Raw genomic sequence first — 17694 nt, 5'->3', positions numbered from 1 at the left:
CGGATCAGTCCACTGTCCACTGTGGCAGCTTGGTTCTTATGGCTCTCCTAAATAGCAAGGTAGCAGGATTCTGACCATTTGTGGAGTGAGAAGCTGAACAGTACGCACAGAGGGCTGGATACGGGGCTTGGGTTAACTCAATTCCCTCCATCGACTGTCGTTGAATTACCCTTTTGAGGGTATCCATGAATCGTTCCACAACGCCATTAGCTTGGGGCCACAGAGGTGTACTCTTCTGATGCTTGACATTTAGTCTGACTAAAAAACTCCTTGAATTCTTTGCTATTGAAAGGTGGCTCATTGTCAGATTTGAGAATGACAGGGATACCCCATGCTGCAAAGATATCATCCAGCCGCTTGATGACTTTGTCCTGGGCTGTTGATGATAACTCCTCTGCTAAAGGAAAGAGTGAATACTTATCAATGACTACCATGGGATGATGTCCATTTCCTAAAGGCCCAACTGCAACTATGTCCCAAGCATGTGCAAAAAGGTCAGACACTGTCAGTTGATGCTGCATCACTCTGGGGCGAAAGGAGGTTGCAAAGATGACACTGTTTTGGTACCCACTCCACTCGCTCATCAAGGCGCAGGAGCCACCCTCTGCTTCTTAAGGGGCTTTTGGTGGTTACAATGCCACTATGTCCATTATGGGCTAGTTCAATGACTTGCTGTCTTAGGTACTTGGGTATGATGATTCTCGAGCCCCTCAATACAACACCTTCCCTGATAACGGAAAGTTCATCCTGTACATTTTTTAATTTTTGAAATTCAACATCGTCAGCAGAAGGTCAAGCATTTTTCTTCCATGATGGAGTTGAAATTATGTCTTTGAGGATAAGCATGTTCTTGTCAGCATTAGTAGCAGCAATAATCTGTTCGATAGATAGGCCTGCTGGCGTGCTGGACCTCATAATGAAGCTAACATACTCATCAGCCATTTTGGATGTCGATCTGTGACGATGTATTGGTACTCATGAAAAGTAATCTGCAGGCTTATGTACAACTGTATAGCTGTACTCTTGCAGTCAAACCCCCACCTCTCAGTGTGAGTGGGCACCTTGGCTTTTGAGTTTCCAAAAATGTGTAGCAACGCTTGATGGTCTGCAATGATAGTGGAACGCTTTCTGTATAGAGACACATGAAAATGTTAGCAGGTCTATACCACAGCCAGACTCTCCTTCTCTGTCTGAGAATAGGTATGTTCTGTGACAGGTTCTGACTAGCATCGGCCACAATCTATCTCCAAGCATTCGGATGACCACTGTGCTGAGCAAGGATTGCCTCCAGCCCCACTGAGCTTGCATCTACTGTGATCTAAGTTTATAGCTTAGGGTCAAAATACGCCATCTCTATTGCATTCTCAATCGCTTGTTTTGTTCTTTTGAAGCTTTGATCACATTCAGCAGACTACTGGAAGGAGAAATTTTGTTTTATCAAGTCTCTTAATGGGGCACTCACAGTAGTAAAGTCCCGAATGTACCATGTGCAATAACTGGCCATGCCTAAGAAGGATCACATCATGGTACCGTCTTTTGCGCGGCAAGCAGCTGACAGTGTTTGCACTCTTTCTGGGTCAGGAGTAATTCCCCCATCAGAGTCTTAGGGCCACATGCATCAAACTTTGTAATTGTGATTCCTAAATTGGGATTTTTAGGAATCACAATTGCTAATGCATGTAGGAATTGCAAAAAATATTGCGACTCCTACACATTCCTTAAATGCGACTCACAAATTGCGAATCGCAATTAAGGAATTGCTTCCCATTCATTCCTATAAGCCTTGAGGCCTATAGGAATGAATGGGAATTGCATGCCCAATTTGCGAGTACAAAATAGGTACTCGCAAATTGCGCATGCAATTTCAAGGGTGCAAGGGTGCCAAAAGGACACCCTTATGCACACCTGAAATTGCCATGTTAGCACATGTTGAACACATACATGGCCCAAGGGCATGTATGTGTGCAACATGGAACTTTGAAAAAGGCAAATGCAAAAATACCGGTCACACAGGGGCAGATTCTGCAAATCTGTCCCTGTGCAACCCGTATTTTGAATGATGCATGTGGCCCCATATGTCCAAAGAATCTGAGTTTGGTCTTGTGAAACTCACAATTTGCTGAATTCGGATTTAAACCTGCATGAGCAAGTAACTGGCATACTTGTGTAAGAGCCTTGTCATGTTCCTTTTGCTTTGCCCCAAATACCAGTATATCATCACTGTAATTAAAATCATGCATGACAGGTTGAAATATTTGACGTATGACATCCTAAAATATTCGTGCAGCTGACAACACTCCAAAACTCAACTATTGTATCTGAACACACCAATATAAGTAAAAAAATAGTGATGTACCTGCAGTTCTCTTCCAACTCAAGTTGATAATATCCCTTGTATAGGTCAAGACAGAAGACTTTGGCACCGTTCAGTTGCAGGATCTTGTCTGCTATGTGTGTACCAGGATGTACTTCTCTCTCGATTGCTTTGTTGTTTGGTGCATAGCAATACAGATCCACACTGTACCTCACCTGTCCTTTTTTAGCACCACCACTGTGGGCGACACTCATGGCGTAGGACCAGTGGAGCACTCAATGATATCATGCTTGAACAGTGTTTCTAATTCTTTCTCAACAGCTTCCTGCAAGTGAAAGCGCTATACAACGACGGTAATTGACTCACAATTTCAGATTGAGTGTGCAGGTTGTAATTGAGAGGCATCAGTCCCATATCAGCTTCCTTAGCAAAACTGTATTCGCATGCGCTGGATGAAATTCTTTCAAGATCATGGATTGGCGTTTGCACTGATTCTGCTTTAAGTCACAATGTCGCTGTGAATGACCCTTGACTTTGCAACGGTTTAGAAGCAGCCCACATATACACCTTTGTGTTTGACAGGTTGAGACGTGGCACAGTAGACAAGCTATTGAACTTCTGAACTGGCAGGATGTTGATTGACCCACCACTGTCTGCGAAAAAGATTGTGGGGCAATTGTTGACTTTTATTGTAATTTTGGGTCCGTGTCCAAATGAATGCAGGTGTTTTGGATGGTTGGACTTTGTCTTTTGTTCTTCCTTGCAAACAGCTAAACCTACAAGTGCCTGTCTTTCAATTGGTCGATATCATCATTGAACAACCTCCTTCTTCACTGGCACTTGATAATGACATTGAAGAGCCTTTATAGGTTGAACTTGACAACCATAGATTTTGTCTGGTTTCTACTTGCCATAACTGAAGTTGCTAACTGGCCTTGTGGGCGTGTCGAGAATTCTTCTGGAGCCTTCTGGCGCCGATTTTCTCTTCTCGCTGTGATGCATTTTGTACCTCTTTCACTTTGCAGACCGTTACAAAGTGGTATTTTTCCTGCAGTCTATACATGTTTGTCCCATGGCCAGACATTTATCTTCACTGGGAAACAAAAACTCACATCGGAAACACAACTTTTTCTTCTCTATGGACATCGACTTCCGTGCATCTACTTTTTGCTTGTGAATGCTTTCATGATCACCTTTGCGCTACTACAACTTCCATATCAGCGGCCTGTCGATCTACACGTTCCTCTGCCCTCACGGCCATCAGGACTTTCTCCAAATTGAGTGTTTCAGCCAACATGCATCTTTAGAACGAGTCTGAAACTAAGGCACATGGCTTCTACATCATTGAATTCACTTAACTTGCAGTGTTTGATAAGCACTTCAAGTCACTCGATAAACTTATCCATAGTTTCACCAGCTTGCTGTTTTGCTTGATTGAAAATGTACCTTTTATCGTCAACATTCAGCTTCAGATTGAACTTGGTCCCAGTGCTTCTTTGATCTGACGGTATGATATTGCATCAGTCTGCAAGATTTTCTTCACTTCTTTCACTCTGTCACTGCAAGGTTCTTTAAGTACTTAGGGGGTGATTTTGAATGGGCCGTAATAGAATCACCTACCGCCTCCTCACCCACGCACACAAAGCCCTACACGACCAAGGCCCGAGCTACCTCAACAGCCGAGTCAACTTCTACGCTCCCAAACGCCACCTCCGATCAACCAACCACGCCCTCGCCGACGTCCCCCGCATCCGAAGAGCGACTACAGGAGGAAGGTCCTTCTCCTACCTGGCCGCCAAGACCTGGAACTCCCTCCCGACCAACCTGCGCCTGACCCAAGACCACCTCTCCTTCAGGAAGAAGCTGAAGACCTGGCTGTTCGAGCAGTAGCGGCACCCCCCCCCCCCCCAGCGCCTTGAGACCCTACGGGTATGTAGCGCGCTCTATAAATGTCATTGATTGATTGATTCATGGCGGATCTGAAAGAGGACACGTTGGCGTTGGACGCACATGTATTTGCGTCTTCATAGCTGGAACTGGAGGGAACATGCATGTACTTGTAACATGTACATGGAGTCGTTGGGGTCTAAGATAGGGGACACAATTGACCATAAAATTCATATTTCCTCATTCCGTCCTTGTCCCCTACGGACCCTTATGAAATATCCATCTTCATCAATCCATCAATCTGTTCTGTTCTGTTCATATAGGCCGCTCGATTTCCTTTCCGACCGCCTCATTATGATGGAGGTGGTCGGAAAGAAAACCGTCCGGTCATCCGGCTGGCTTCCGCCGGGCTCGGAGAGCCCGTCCGCCAGTCAGAAGCCAGCTGGTAATTTCAAGGACAGGCCTTTCCGCCCTTGAGATTACAATGCACAGTTTCCAACATGGTTTCCATGCCGACCTGTCTGACATGGAAACAATGTCAGAAAGCGTGTTTGGGGGCCCCCAGTTGGTCCCCCTTTGGTGCGTGGCCTCTGGTTGGAGGCTGAGGGAGCACCATCCCTGCACCTTGTGGCAGGCACCTTGATGCCTGCCACAAGGATAAACCGCACCTCCCATTTCACTGTGAGAGCATGCATTGCGGCAGTGTATGGCCGTAATGCATGCTCTCATAGTGAAATATAGGAATCAGTCGCATCCTAATGAGGCGGTTGGGACCGCCGACCAGGTATCGGTCTGTCCCAGGACTGAGTCGGTGTCGGGCTAAAGGAATTTCTCCCGACATCGAAATCAGGCCCTTAATGATTTTCTTTACATCTACTACTTCTAGGGCATCTACGGAGACATCGAACAGCTCGATCCATGCAGTCCACATGGCACCAATATTTTGCTTGGAAGTGTTGAATGCCAGTGTCGGTTTTAGGAACACAGCCGCATAGTATTTTGCTCTTTTTTTCACTACTGTCGAGAGCATATGCTGTTTGAATGTCGCTAGCCATTCCCCCATCCCTGACACTTCTTCAGGCAATGGCCATGTGCATCCACTTGTGTCATACCCGATCGCAGGTCATAATGCATCATCTTCTTTCTTGACGGTAAGTAACAATTTTGTTTCTCGCACCTGGTTGCCTCTACCTTTAGCTTTTTGAATTGTAACTGGTTTTGGCTGCCTTAGGCGTTTCCCTTTGTATCAATGATTAATCTATGTTGTGGGCAGCGCAAAATCTCTTCTTTCAGCCTTACCAGCAGATTCTGGCGGACTTTTCAAATGCTGTCTTTGGTAGGGCCTTCAACTTTTTCAATGGCCGTATCAGGGCTGAAGCAGAGCTTCGACTACACAAACGCCAACTTTGGACTGCTTTGCATTGACTTGTGGCAGACATGGCACGTACAAGCAATTTGCTGTACAAACTCTCAGGGAGAGCAGTCTCGTTTCTTTGGTCCTCATATTCCCTATTCATCATCAGAGGTAGCGTCCTCCCCAGCCCGGGCGCATGCAAATGAATAAGCCACAGACGGAGCTCTGTAACAGACGTGTTTATTCCTCAGCATACGTTCACACACTGCACTCTTCTTACGTCATAACCGTTAATAACCACACCTTAAAACCTCCCAGCAAGTTACGTAATTCCTCTGTTGAGTCCGCCCAGAACATCAAGGATTCTAGTGCACAATCTCACAACACTACGGCTGGGTCACAATGATGGTAGCTGCGACCTAACACCAGGACAAACTTTAATTGGTGTGGCTCCCATTGAGCAATGCTGGAGAAAAGAACACTGTATTGAAACACAGGTTTGGTGAAAAAAGTGAAAAACTAAGAAAGAGAAGTGAACTACTATTTGGTGCAATCTCATTCAACCAAAAAAAGGAAAAGATTAAAGTAGCAGAGAGCAGAGAAGTCCAGCAGGGTATTTATATTGGTGTTTTTTTAGTCGTTGTATGTCTCCTTAGGGCCACTTTACATCACTTCTGCAGGAATTGGTATTTTGAAATTCCTTCTAGTAACAAGAGAAAGGGGGAAGGTGGAAATAATAACCTACTTCAAGAAAGGTAAAGAATTGATGTTAAAAATGTGCTGCATGTTTGCAATACGTTTTTCATAATCTACTTGGGTTTGGGGCCGGTTAACAGGAGGTTTGAAGGATGATCCTGTAGCGATATCTACCTCTTTACTGGCAGAGGCTGACATATTGGCTACAATATTGAAATTATATGTTGTTTCAAGCATTCTGCGAAAGGCCGAGATTTGAGAAGAAAGGTAGACAGAACTCTGAAAGAACTTCTAGGCAAATAGAGCCATGCAAATCCTCGAAACAAACATTAATGAAATTAAAATGAAACAGAGCAAGCACTCTCTGCCCTGACTGGTTATAAAACCGGAACAGGAAGGGACACATTGTAGGCGGAAGGAAGGGATGAGGCCGTGCATACTGAGAGGTGGGATCCGCTACTGAAATTTTTAAAGCTGTTTTAAAGACTGTTACCACAGGGTACCTGGCTGGTTGGGAACAAGAGAGAAAAGGAAGACAGTAAAAAATGACTTTCTACATTTTGATAAACTATGTTCATGTAAACAAAATAGCTTACATTTAGCTCCCAATTACCTTTAGCGTTTGACAACTATTGTTTATCCACAGATGGCGTAGCATCCATTGCCAGACTTGTAATGGCTTTCCATCATTCATCCTAGCTTCGCTTTGGTAGTGTTTTTCTCCTCATATTTCTGAACAGTTCTCTTCATTTACACTTAAACACCACTAACACTGGATTGACATTTACATTTTTATGCCTTTTTATTGGCTCAGGTGCTGGTCCAGTCTCCACACATAAGCATCTGCCCCCGCGCGGGAATATACCAAGCCTCTGTGAGTGTTCTTTGTCACTATTAAACATGTATTCTCTAGTGCAATTTACTTTTCTGTAATTGATTGTACATTGTGTGACGCAACACTGTTCTCGCTTATGTGTATATTTGTGTACATGTTGATACCAGCTCTACATCAGGATGTGCTTCTCTTTCCATGTGGCCTGGAGACCGTGTGCGATTGCAGTGACATCACAAATGTAACATATGATCCTTCTGTAGGAGCCATTTACTAGCACTTGTTAAACAGGCACATTCGTTCCTCAATGATCACATAATGACAGTTTTGTTACTTCATTAGCCTAGAAATGGTTGATTGTAGGATCCTTAAAATTGTTGTAACATTTCAAGCTTTAGAATGACTTTCTGTGACATTCTCTTATTGAAGAGTCTTATGTGCTGGGAGAATTCCCCAACGACAGTTCGCTGGAAGGTTACCTCCTCGGGTTGATACATCTGTAAGTACATTTCAGATAGTACCACCTGTTTCAACCACTTCTTCTTTTCACTTGAATGTGAGGAGGATGTTCTGGTTTCGAGGATTGGATTGTGAGGAAGATCTTCATCTTGGGACACATAGGGAAGTACTGAGCACTGGCAAGCTCTTTGGAGCCATCGGAAACTGATAATGGGGTACAGCTGGTGCTGCATGAGATGAATGACTATTTGCCGTAGAGAGAGATTGAGCATGTGGTGTGCTCCTTTATGCTTCCAGGGGTTTGGGCTCAGGAGAGTTGGAGTAGAAGTCTCAAGGAAGATGTGAAACTAGGTTTGTGTGAGAAAGCGTGCTTGAGGAGTGCAATTTATTGGAAGATTAGCGAGGGCAAATGGCACTACTCCTATTAGTGTTACTAGTATATGAACATTTAAAGCGATGAGGGGTAGCAAACCTAGGACTATGATGAGTGTGGATGGGGACAAGATTGTGGTGGACAATGAGCAAGCTCCAGGTGGAAGTGCCGGGAGGCTAGGCTAAAAATCCTCCTGGGTTTTTGGTAGGGGGACAGGTCTGTATGAAGAAAAGACACATGACAAAAAAGGACTGTTAGGGTTTTTTCCACTGCTCCAAGTGGTGAGAGTGGACCCATAATTAAGAATACTGAGTGAGGGGAATGTGTGGAATCAAAAGAAGGTCTTGAAGTTAACGGGATGTTTGTTTGATAGAGGAATGGGCCCAGGGACTTATAGAAATAAGAGAATTGGGGAATATGTGATGATTAAGAGCTCCAGCCTAAAGTGCGGAGAGCGCAGGTGTAGATGGTAGAGCATCTTTTGAACTAAGTTGGGACCTGTCCTGAGCTGGTCCAGCGATTGCTTAAGGCATCGTTCATGTTTATCTATAAATAATATGTCATAATTCATGGGGACACTATTGGTAATTAGAATTTTTTAACTGTTGTGGTTATGTAAACGTGTATGATCATTTCCATGAACTCTTTGTTTTTTTGTTATGTTCTGTTTAGTGTAAGGAGGGAGAAGTGTGGCATCTCGAGCTTCAGAATTACATTAAATGACATTCCTTTATGGAAAAGCCTTCTGTGCTGGGAGAGTTCCACCACGAAAGTTGGGGGCAAGGCTCTCTTCCTGGTTGGATGCACCCAGCCTAGACCCACCTGTTTTGCAGTTGTTCTTTTCAGTTGTACTTCGCAGTTGACAATGAGGATCCTGTGTCGCTTCCATCACTGAATTTCTGCAACTGTGTAGCATTGTTTTTTCCTCTTTCCTAAACTCAGGCTGTCCCTCTAGTTTTTATTTCTCCCTGAAAGTTTGAGCAATTGTGGAATGCCTAACATTGTTTCAGTACCTATTAAAATTATAATTACGCCTGGCGATGTCAGTGCATCCATTTTACATTGGTATCTCCTTTGGTCGGACACATGTTTTTCGTATTTGCTTTAGTTCTTAGCAGAATAACATATCTCTCAGCATTACTGATCCCCCATCCAGGATGTGACTCCTCGCATCATCACTAATCCTATAACCCCTGTTGTGGCTTTTTATCAACACTCCTTGAAAATCACGACATTCTTGACCAATTTAATTTTACAACCCGAAAAGTGTCAAAATAAGCATTCCTGATTACAGCGTGGGAGGATAATCGCGCCACTACTCACTAGCTGTGCTCTCCTACAATATAGTCCACTCTGAAGGTCACTGACTCTCCATCCACTTCAGCTAAAACAGAGTAGAAGTTGATGGGCCGAAGTGGACTCAATTGAACTAAGACCATGCTCTTCCTCTAACACCTCTTTCAGACATTCGGCTCTGTTACAGAGGCGCCATTCTCCAAAGTCCACCTTCCAGGAGAGAGACTCCTCCAGATTCCTCCTAGTATTCCAAAAACGCTGTTGCAGTCAACTTTAGACACAGTAGTATTCAGTACTCTGGACAGCTCCAATCTAGACTGTGCTAACCCAGTCAGTGCAGGTCTCACAGGTCACATGAGAGGCATTCCCAGGATCAGCAGCAAAGCCCTGGAGCGCTCTACCGACCGCCTTGCATACACAACCTTGCATGCTTAAATTCAGGAAACAATTAGAAAACTGGATGTTTCCTACTTTTCTTGAGTCGCAGACTGGTGCATGCCTAGTTGCCTTCATAAGAGTGCAAAGAGGATGCACTTTATAAATAAGCAGTGACAATAACCAGGTATTTTAATTCTTGAGATTTAGGGACAAGAGGCTAATGCCAAGGGTCGTGATAGTATTAATTTCTGAATTTTTTGTAATGCCGTAGATGGCATTAAAGTATGTCAGGTTGCCAGATATTGTTGGAGGCAGGGAGGATGGCCAGAGACTGATTGGAAGGGTGGCAGGACACCAGGTATCATTTCATGTACGCAAAGGGTACGGAGGCTGAGGGAGATGAAGGCATCTTGTGCATGGCACTCCCATGACTCCTTTACCCTTGCACTGCTGATCCTAACTAGGGGGAAAGGATTTGGGGGTGACCATACATGAGGTTATAATTGTATATGGGCAGCTTTGAATAAACAGTGGTTTTTCACCATGAGGTTCTGCGTGTAATTATAGATAACTTAAGTTACACACCTCGTTGTCTAGTAGATGCCACCCAAATATCCTTGGTGAGAAAAATCTCCGTTATTCTTCTATACTTCTATATGTATTTAATGTACTTTTCTTCCTTGCACGAACCACTATGAGGCTCCCCACTTATCCTGATTTCTGTATGCCAGGGATTGTATCAGTATTTTTCTTTTGGTTTAATTAACCATGCAAGAGCCTCTTTTCCCCACTGTTCCTCTATGGCTTACCTATATTTTGAGTGCAATCGCAGTCCAATGTACTCAGCTTTATCGTCTTTTCATACAGACGAATATCAGAACCTCAACCCATCTCGTCGCAATCTATGAAACAAAAATTTGACATTCGTTTTATAAGGCACACAGAATAGTTACTTGTTTGTATCCTCAAGAGTAAGGTTGATGTGTCAGTTATCTTAGGAAATGGCCTTCTGGAAAGGTCTATGGGGGCGTCTTCACTTCGGCTCCTTAGTACACTGGCAGGTGGGTCAGTCAGGCTGTCCTCAGAAATCTGTTTGTGGTAACTGGAAAATGTTTCTTCAAGGTCTCCTCAAAGTCTATCGTGCTGTCTGTAATGATGAAGGTTATGAATCTGAGCAAGACCCTTTGCTTTAGAATGTGACTTACATGTACCAGCTCCACGTGATATTTATAGGCGCCTTGATGCCCTTTGGGCTAAGTTTGCGCGTTATAAATTTATTTTCATTTCATTTCATAGGTTCCTTAAGCACAGTGAGATTAAGCACACATCATTAAACTTAGAGTGATTATTCTCAAGATCATTTTTTTGTTATTTCTTTTTAATAGTGTTGGGTTAATGTTGTCGGGTAATGCAATGTAAATTTTGCATTTCCTTATTTTTTCATGTACATGGGGAGATGCTCTGTGTCCTCCCATTCCTTAAGTAAACCCATTTTAATTTTGTTTAGTTTATTTCTTGTTTCTATTTATTTCAATACAACTTATTGGTTATTTTTCTGTTATATACATTTATTTTCACTTTTTGACTATGGGTATAGAAGCCCCAGTAGCCACCCTCCCTTGCCTTTCCCCTTCCTCGTGTAATCTTTGCTTGTACCCTTTAAGTTTACCATTTTTCTAATTATCTGTTCACCTTTTTTGTGACAAGATTGTTAGTATTCCAAATTTATGATACTGTGAGACATATGTGTCACACATGTAATGCTTTTACTTCAGCAAGGGCCTCTTATTTAGACTCATAAGTATCCTTCCATACTTTCAGATTCTACCCACCCTGCACACAACATGCTCACACTGTTTACTGTGATCCAGTGTTGCACATTTTATTTTGGGTCAAAATGCTTCGGTGTTCACAAAGGAAACATTTTCGTTAGAAACTAAACCTAGTTGGTTGATATGTAAAAGCGGCTCAATCTGCATGCTATTTGTGTTTTTTCCTCAAACCTGGGGAGTGGAGCCTGCTAGCACAGGATATACGAGTGTAAAGTAACTACAAATAATTTTGCACACATAGGCATTGGTTTCCACCATCGGGGTGGCAATCTTTTCGTTATGAAATATAGGGACAAATATTGAAGTTTAAAAATGAGTGGAAAAATATGAAGATCTTTGAATGTCAAAACCTATGACCCAGTCCTGAGGCGGAAGCCGGGAGCTGGAGGTACTCTTGGATAGCTCTGTTTTTAAAAAAAAACTGCTAACTTCGTTCTTTTTGTGTGGTGTCACTATTGTCTTGTGTTCTTTTAAATCACACGCACTCAAGCGCTTCCCCTGCCTTCGGCGCACAGCTGATTGAGAGCTGCCACGCCCTTCCTCGCGCTTCTCAGCTGCCGCCAGCATCCCAGGTGTGCGCGCTGACTCCGCCCCCCTTCAGGCCACGCCCCCTGCTGCCTGTACTTAAACCGCCGATTCCTGGCGATCTCAGACAAAACCTATGACCCAGTCCTGAGGCGGAAGCCGGGAGCTGGAGGTACTCTTGGATAGCTCTGTTTTTAAAAAAACTGCTAACTTCGTTCTTTTTGTGTGGTGTCACTATTGTCTTGTGTTCTTTTAAATCACACGCACTCAAGCGCTTCCCCTGCCTTCGGCGCACAGCTGATTGAGAGCTGCCACGCCCTTCCTCGCGCTTCTCAGCGGCCGCCAGCATCCCAGGTGTGCGCGCTGACTCCGCCCCCCTTCAGGCCACGCCCCCTGCTGCCTGTACTTAAACCGCCGATTTCTGGCGATCTCAGACAAAACCTATGACCCAGTCCTGAGGCGGAAGCCGGGAGCTGGAGGTACTCTTGGATAGCTCTGTTTCTAAAAAAAAACTGCTAACTTCGTTCTTTTTGTGTGGTGTCACTATTGTCTTGTGTTCTTTTAAATCACACGCACTCAAGCGCTTCCCCTGCCTTCGGCGCACAGCTGATTGAGAGCTGCCACGCCCCTCGCGCTTCTCAGCTGCCGCCAGCATCCCAGGTGTGCGCGCTGACTCCGCCCCCCTTCAGGCCACGCCCCCTGCTGCCTGTACTTAAACCGCCGATTCCTGGCGATCTCAGACAAAACCTATGACCCAGTCCTGAGGCGGAAGCCGGGAGCTGGAGGTACTCTTGGATAGCTCTGTTTTTAAAAAAAAACTGCTAACTTCGTTCTTTTTGTGTGGTGTCACTATTGTCTTGTGTTCTTTTAAATCACACGCACTCAAGCGCTTCCCCTGCCTTCGGCGCACAGCTGATTGAGAGCTGCCACGCCCTTCCTCGCGCTTCTCAGCTGCCGCCAGCATCCCAGGTGTGCGCGCTGACTCCGCCCCCCTTCAGGCCACGCCCTCTTCCTTACCTAGATATGTGCCAGTACAGGAAGCGCAGCGGACGAGCGCAGCGGGAGCGCCGTTTGCGCGCCGAAGGCGTGCCAAAGGCAAGCCCGTCTGGGCCCGTCCGGCCCCGGACGGCCCTAGGCCCCGTTACTCCGCCGGGTGGCCCTCAGGACCGAGTGACGTATACAGCAGATACATTGCGCTCCCTTCGACCTAAGAACTTCCTTACCTGCTACCACACGCTCACCGCAGGTAATGCTTTCTCGTTCTGTCCTCGATGCAATCCGACTCCCCCCCTGAAATCTTCCACACTCCCTGTGAAGTTGGGACTTCTTAACTGCCGTTCCCTCCCCAAACATGCTACCGAAGTAAACCTTTTGATTCAGAATCAGGATCTTGACCTACTGTTTTTAACGGAAACACGGCTATCAGATAACACCGACCCTGACGTCATCACGGCCCTACCCACTGGATACTTCTGCCAAGCTTTAAATAGACCTAAAGGGAGAGGAGGCGGGGTAGCTATAATTCACAGGGAACAACTCACCTGTAGGATGGCTAACGCTGGTATTGAGGACTGCGAGAGCGGCCAATTCTCCATCCAAATCTCCTCATCCCTTTCCCTGGCAGGGCTATTGATCTATCGCCCCCCAGGAGCCCCAGGCAATTTTATCAATTCCATATTCGAATCTGTATCACAATTAGCTTCCTCCACCTCCAACTTCCTTATACTAGGTGACCTGAATCTCCACTTCCTAGACCCCACGGATCGAGTAGCCTCGGATATCAGACACGACTCAACATCTTTAAAGATACATCTAGTGAACAACGAGCCTACCCATGAGAAGGGCCAGCTACTGGACCCTATTCTCACCAATATAGCAGCGGTGACCACCAACCTACCTGTGACTTTACCATGGACGGACCATTTTCTGGTCCCTTTTTCCTGGGAAATCCCCAAACCTACTCTCCTAACCCCTAAAACCCAGGTTACCGACCGACAATGGCGCAAATTGTCTCCGGAGAACTGGGCTGCTTCTCTTGCAGACTCCATTCCCGAGCTCTCCTTTGACCCCAACACGGCTGACAAACAATTTTGTGATTGGATCACCTCGTCCCTTGATACGATGCTTCCGAAAACCACGACCCTTAAACAGCCCAAGAGAATTTCCCCCGCTTTATGGTATACTTCAGAGCTTAAAGCTCTGCGCCAAGAGTGTAAAAAAACCGAACGCGCTTGGAGACGTGAAAAATCAGGAACCAATAAAAACACCTACTCTACTTCTCTTCTAAACTACAAAATCGCCATTCGCAAAACCAAAAGCGCGTTTTATCAGAAGAGATTAGAAAAAGCGGGATGCTCCAGTAAGGAAGCATACGCCATCCTTAAAGAGCTCTCAAAACCCCCAGAACAAGGACTGGGACCTCCTTCCGATCCTAAAGCAGACCAGGAGAAATGCCAAAAATTGGCTAACTTCTTCCATGACAAAATTCGACTTATTCTGGACTCAATTCCTTCCTCGAGCCCAGGGGACGAAACTGTCTCCCAATACACTACATCGTCCACTTGTCTGTCCACATGGGGCCAGGTCACAATAGAAGAGGTGAGAAATACGCTCAACTCCATGAAGAGCGGCTCCCCTAGGGACCCTGCTCCTCTTCGGATCCTTAAGGAGGTAGCCCCCACTATCATCCCCTCCCTTACTCATTTGATTAATACCTCACTCCAACAAGGAGTCGTACCCTCGAGCTGGAAGAAAGCTGTGGTGAAAGCCCTATTGAAGAAACCTTCTCTCGATCCTGAGAATCTGGCGAACTACAGGCCCATTTCCCTACTCCCAGGAGTCAGCAAGATCGCGGAAAAATTAGTCAACAGGAAACTCTCGCAGTTTCTAGAGGCCAATAACAAACTAAAAAGTTCCCAGACGGGCTTCCGACCAGGGCAGGGCACGGACATCGCCCTCCTGGCAGCGGTAGAGGAGGCCAGAGCGCTATTGGATGGGGGAGGGTCAGTGGCAGTGATCCTCCTCGACCTTAGCGCGGCGTTCGATACCGTCGACCATCAACTCCTTATCGAAAGACTGGCAAGGGTTGGAGTAGAAGGTACAGCCCTATCCTGGCTGTCATCTTTCCTGGCCCAACGGTCCTATCAGATTTGGGAGAGGAACGCCCGCTCCTCCGAAATGCCCCTCCAATGTGGGGTGCCTCAGGGCTCTTCCCTGAGCCCCACATTATTTAATATCTATATGTCCACATTGGAGGAGGTTATCACCCCATTCGGAGTGAGCGTCGTCAGCTATGCTGACGACACACAACTAGTGGTGTCTTTGTCCCATCCCAAACAACAGAAAGCTGATCTCTTCAACTGTCTTACGCAGGTTCATCGTTGGATGAATAGATCAGCCCTAAAACTAAACGGGACAAAAACGGAGGTCCTTATACTTGGCCCAAAAGGAACCTCACTCCCCCTGGATAGTTGGCCAGCCTGTCTAGGTCCCCTCCCTGACCCAAAAATAGAGGTGAAAAGCTTAGGAGTATGGATCGACTCCGATCTCTCATTTACTCCGCAAGCAAAGAAGGTAGCAGGGACCTGCTTCGGTCTTCTAAAATCTTTGAGGAAAGTCCTGCCCCTTCTTCCCCCTAAACCCCAACAACTGCTAATCCAAGGTCTCATAATATCGAGACTGGATTACAGTAACGTGATTTATCTGGGCGCTCCCGAAGCGACCCTTAATAAATTGCAGAGAGTTCAGAACACTGCTGCCCGGATCATCACAAACACCCCGGCCAGATCATCTGCTAAACCCGCTCTCAAACTTCTTCATTGGCTCCCCATAAGGGAGAGAGTCAAATTCAAGGCCCTGTGCCTGGTACACAAAACATTGCACAACCAAGGCCCCCCAATCCTCACCAATTTTGTCACCCCTTACACTACCACTAGATCCCTCCGTTCTAACGCAGAAAACCTCATCAATACCCCGAGATTCAGGAAAGCCCGATCAGGAGGAAGACGCTTCTCGGTACAAGCTGCCCGTCTTTGGAACTCACTCCCCCATGACTTACGTCTTGAACCACAATATCTGCGCTTCAGGAAGCTGCTAAAAACTCATCTCTTTCCCTAGCTTCCATGCCCCCTCCCTGCTTTGATTTCTCGCCCTTCCTCTCTTTTGCTCTCAGCTCCCGGGCCTCAAACTTGTTGAATCAGGGTTGTTAGCGCTGGGATACCTCCGGGTGACTATGCGCTTTATAAAATAAATAATAATAATAATAATAATAATAATAATGTGAAATACATTTGTAAATTAACCTAGAACTAAAACTAAAATGTTACAGCGCATTAACACATCAAATTAATTATTTACTAAATAATAAAATGGATAAAATATTAATTACATTTATATGTAATTATACTTGTAATGTTTTTTTTTAAAAAAGCCCCTTCCACACTATATTATTTATATATTTTTATTTAATTATTATGTAGGAAATTTTGTTCAAATGTATTTATTTAATTAAGTGTACTAACGTTTTAAAGTTGTATTCAATTATTTGGAAGCAAAAATCTAAATATTAAATTACGTGATTACATTTTTTTATTGACTATAACTTTTTACTCAAAATCTGTTTATTGTATTTTCAACAAGCAATACAATTACTGGCAGTAAGATTGCAAGAAACAGTTGGCGAATCGAAAGCAAATCTGTTGTATACATTCACACTTACAATATGTCACAGACATGACGTGTGCAAAAAGGTCAACAAGCTAATAAAATAAAAGAGCAAGAAGACAACGGTAGAGGGGATCGCCTGGAGGGGGTGCAGGAGGACCCCATTTTGTGTTTTCGGCAGAGGGAATGAGGAGATCCCCTATGTCTGCGTTACCTATCTAGCAACCAAGGGAGTCCTCCGTTCAGAGAACCCAATGATGGTAAGGAAGTGGGGGCTTTGTCCGGTAACACCTTAAGGTGGAAGCCAAAAGGCCAACGGGCCCAACTGTGCAGAATAAAAAGCCTCTAAAACCTAATAAACAATTCTCCAGCTGTACAGGGAAAGATACAGCACTGTCATATGCTAAAAACAAGAGTGGTGGGGGGAGAGGAGAGAAATGCCGGAGAGGCCTAGGGCCACCCCAACATACAGTTTCAAATGACCGGTTTGAATATAACTTTTAACATCTTCAAATATATATAAATGCATATGGAAAATAAAATTCAAAATCAATTATTTTATTTAACATTATGTCCTATGGGGTGATTTTTTAGTCCCTGCCTCCAATATTTTCTAGAGGAGCCTGCTGCAATTTATATGAGTGGCCATGTATGTTACTGGACTTGCTCCAAGTCTGAGTTGGAGTATAATTTCTGACTGTTTTGGGTCATTTGTGACTGGAGTAACTTTAGAATTGCAGTTTTTGAATAGAAATAGGCTTAGGACCTTATTACGAGTTTGGCGGTTCATGAACCGCCATACCAGCAGTGGTGGTCCGATCGTGGAGAGCTTGGCGGTCCGACCACGGTATTAAGAGTTGGGTAAATTGGCTTTGCGAAGACTGTGGCTGAACCACAGACACCACCAGCAGACTGCCGGATTCGCATTCAGAGAAAGGCAGCTGCTATAGGGCGGCACAGAGGAGTTGCACCGTCGTCCGTATTACAAGTTGCCCTTTCCACCAGCTGACTACGGCGGTCCGACCACCTGCTTCAAGATGGCAGTAACACTCTTCTAGGCAGAGTTTGATGTGGATCACTTTCTCC

General features: G+C 45.1%; 1 protein-coding gene across 4 annotated transcripts in view; it reads left to right on the top strand.

Annotated features, from left to right (window-relative positions):
• PARP6 (poly(ADP-ribose) polymerase family member 6) overlaps positions 1-17694 on the top strand; it is a 289649-nt gene that overhangs the window by 248619 nt on the left and 23336 nt on the right. For 2 of the 4 annotated variants that reach the window (XM_085643947.1, XM_085643946.1), the window contains exon 21: positions 7066-7125. The exons of the other annotated variants lie outside the window; for them this stretch is intronic. In XM_085643947.1, the coding sequence (XP_085500073.1) occupies positions 7066-7125 (60 nt within the window). The remainder of the gene's footprint in view (positions 1-7065; positions 7126-17694) is intronic. 4 annotated transcript variants of the gene reach the window in all.

The sequence above is a fragment of the Triturus cristatus genome, chromosome 3_1 (genome assembly GCF_964204655.1).
Source record: "Triturus cristatus chromosome 3_1, aTriCri1.1, whole genome shotgun sequence".
NCBI lineage: Eukaryota > Metazoa > Chordata > Amphibia > Caudata > Salamandridae > Triturus > Triturus cristatus.
This window is presented reverse-complemented; position numbering and strand designations above follow the sequence as displayed.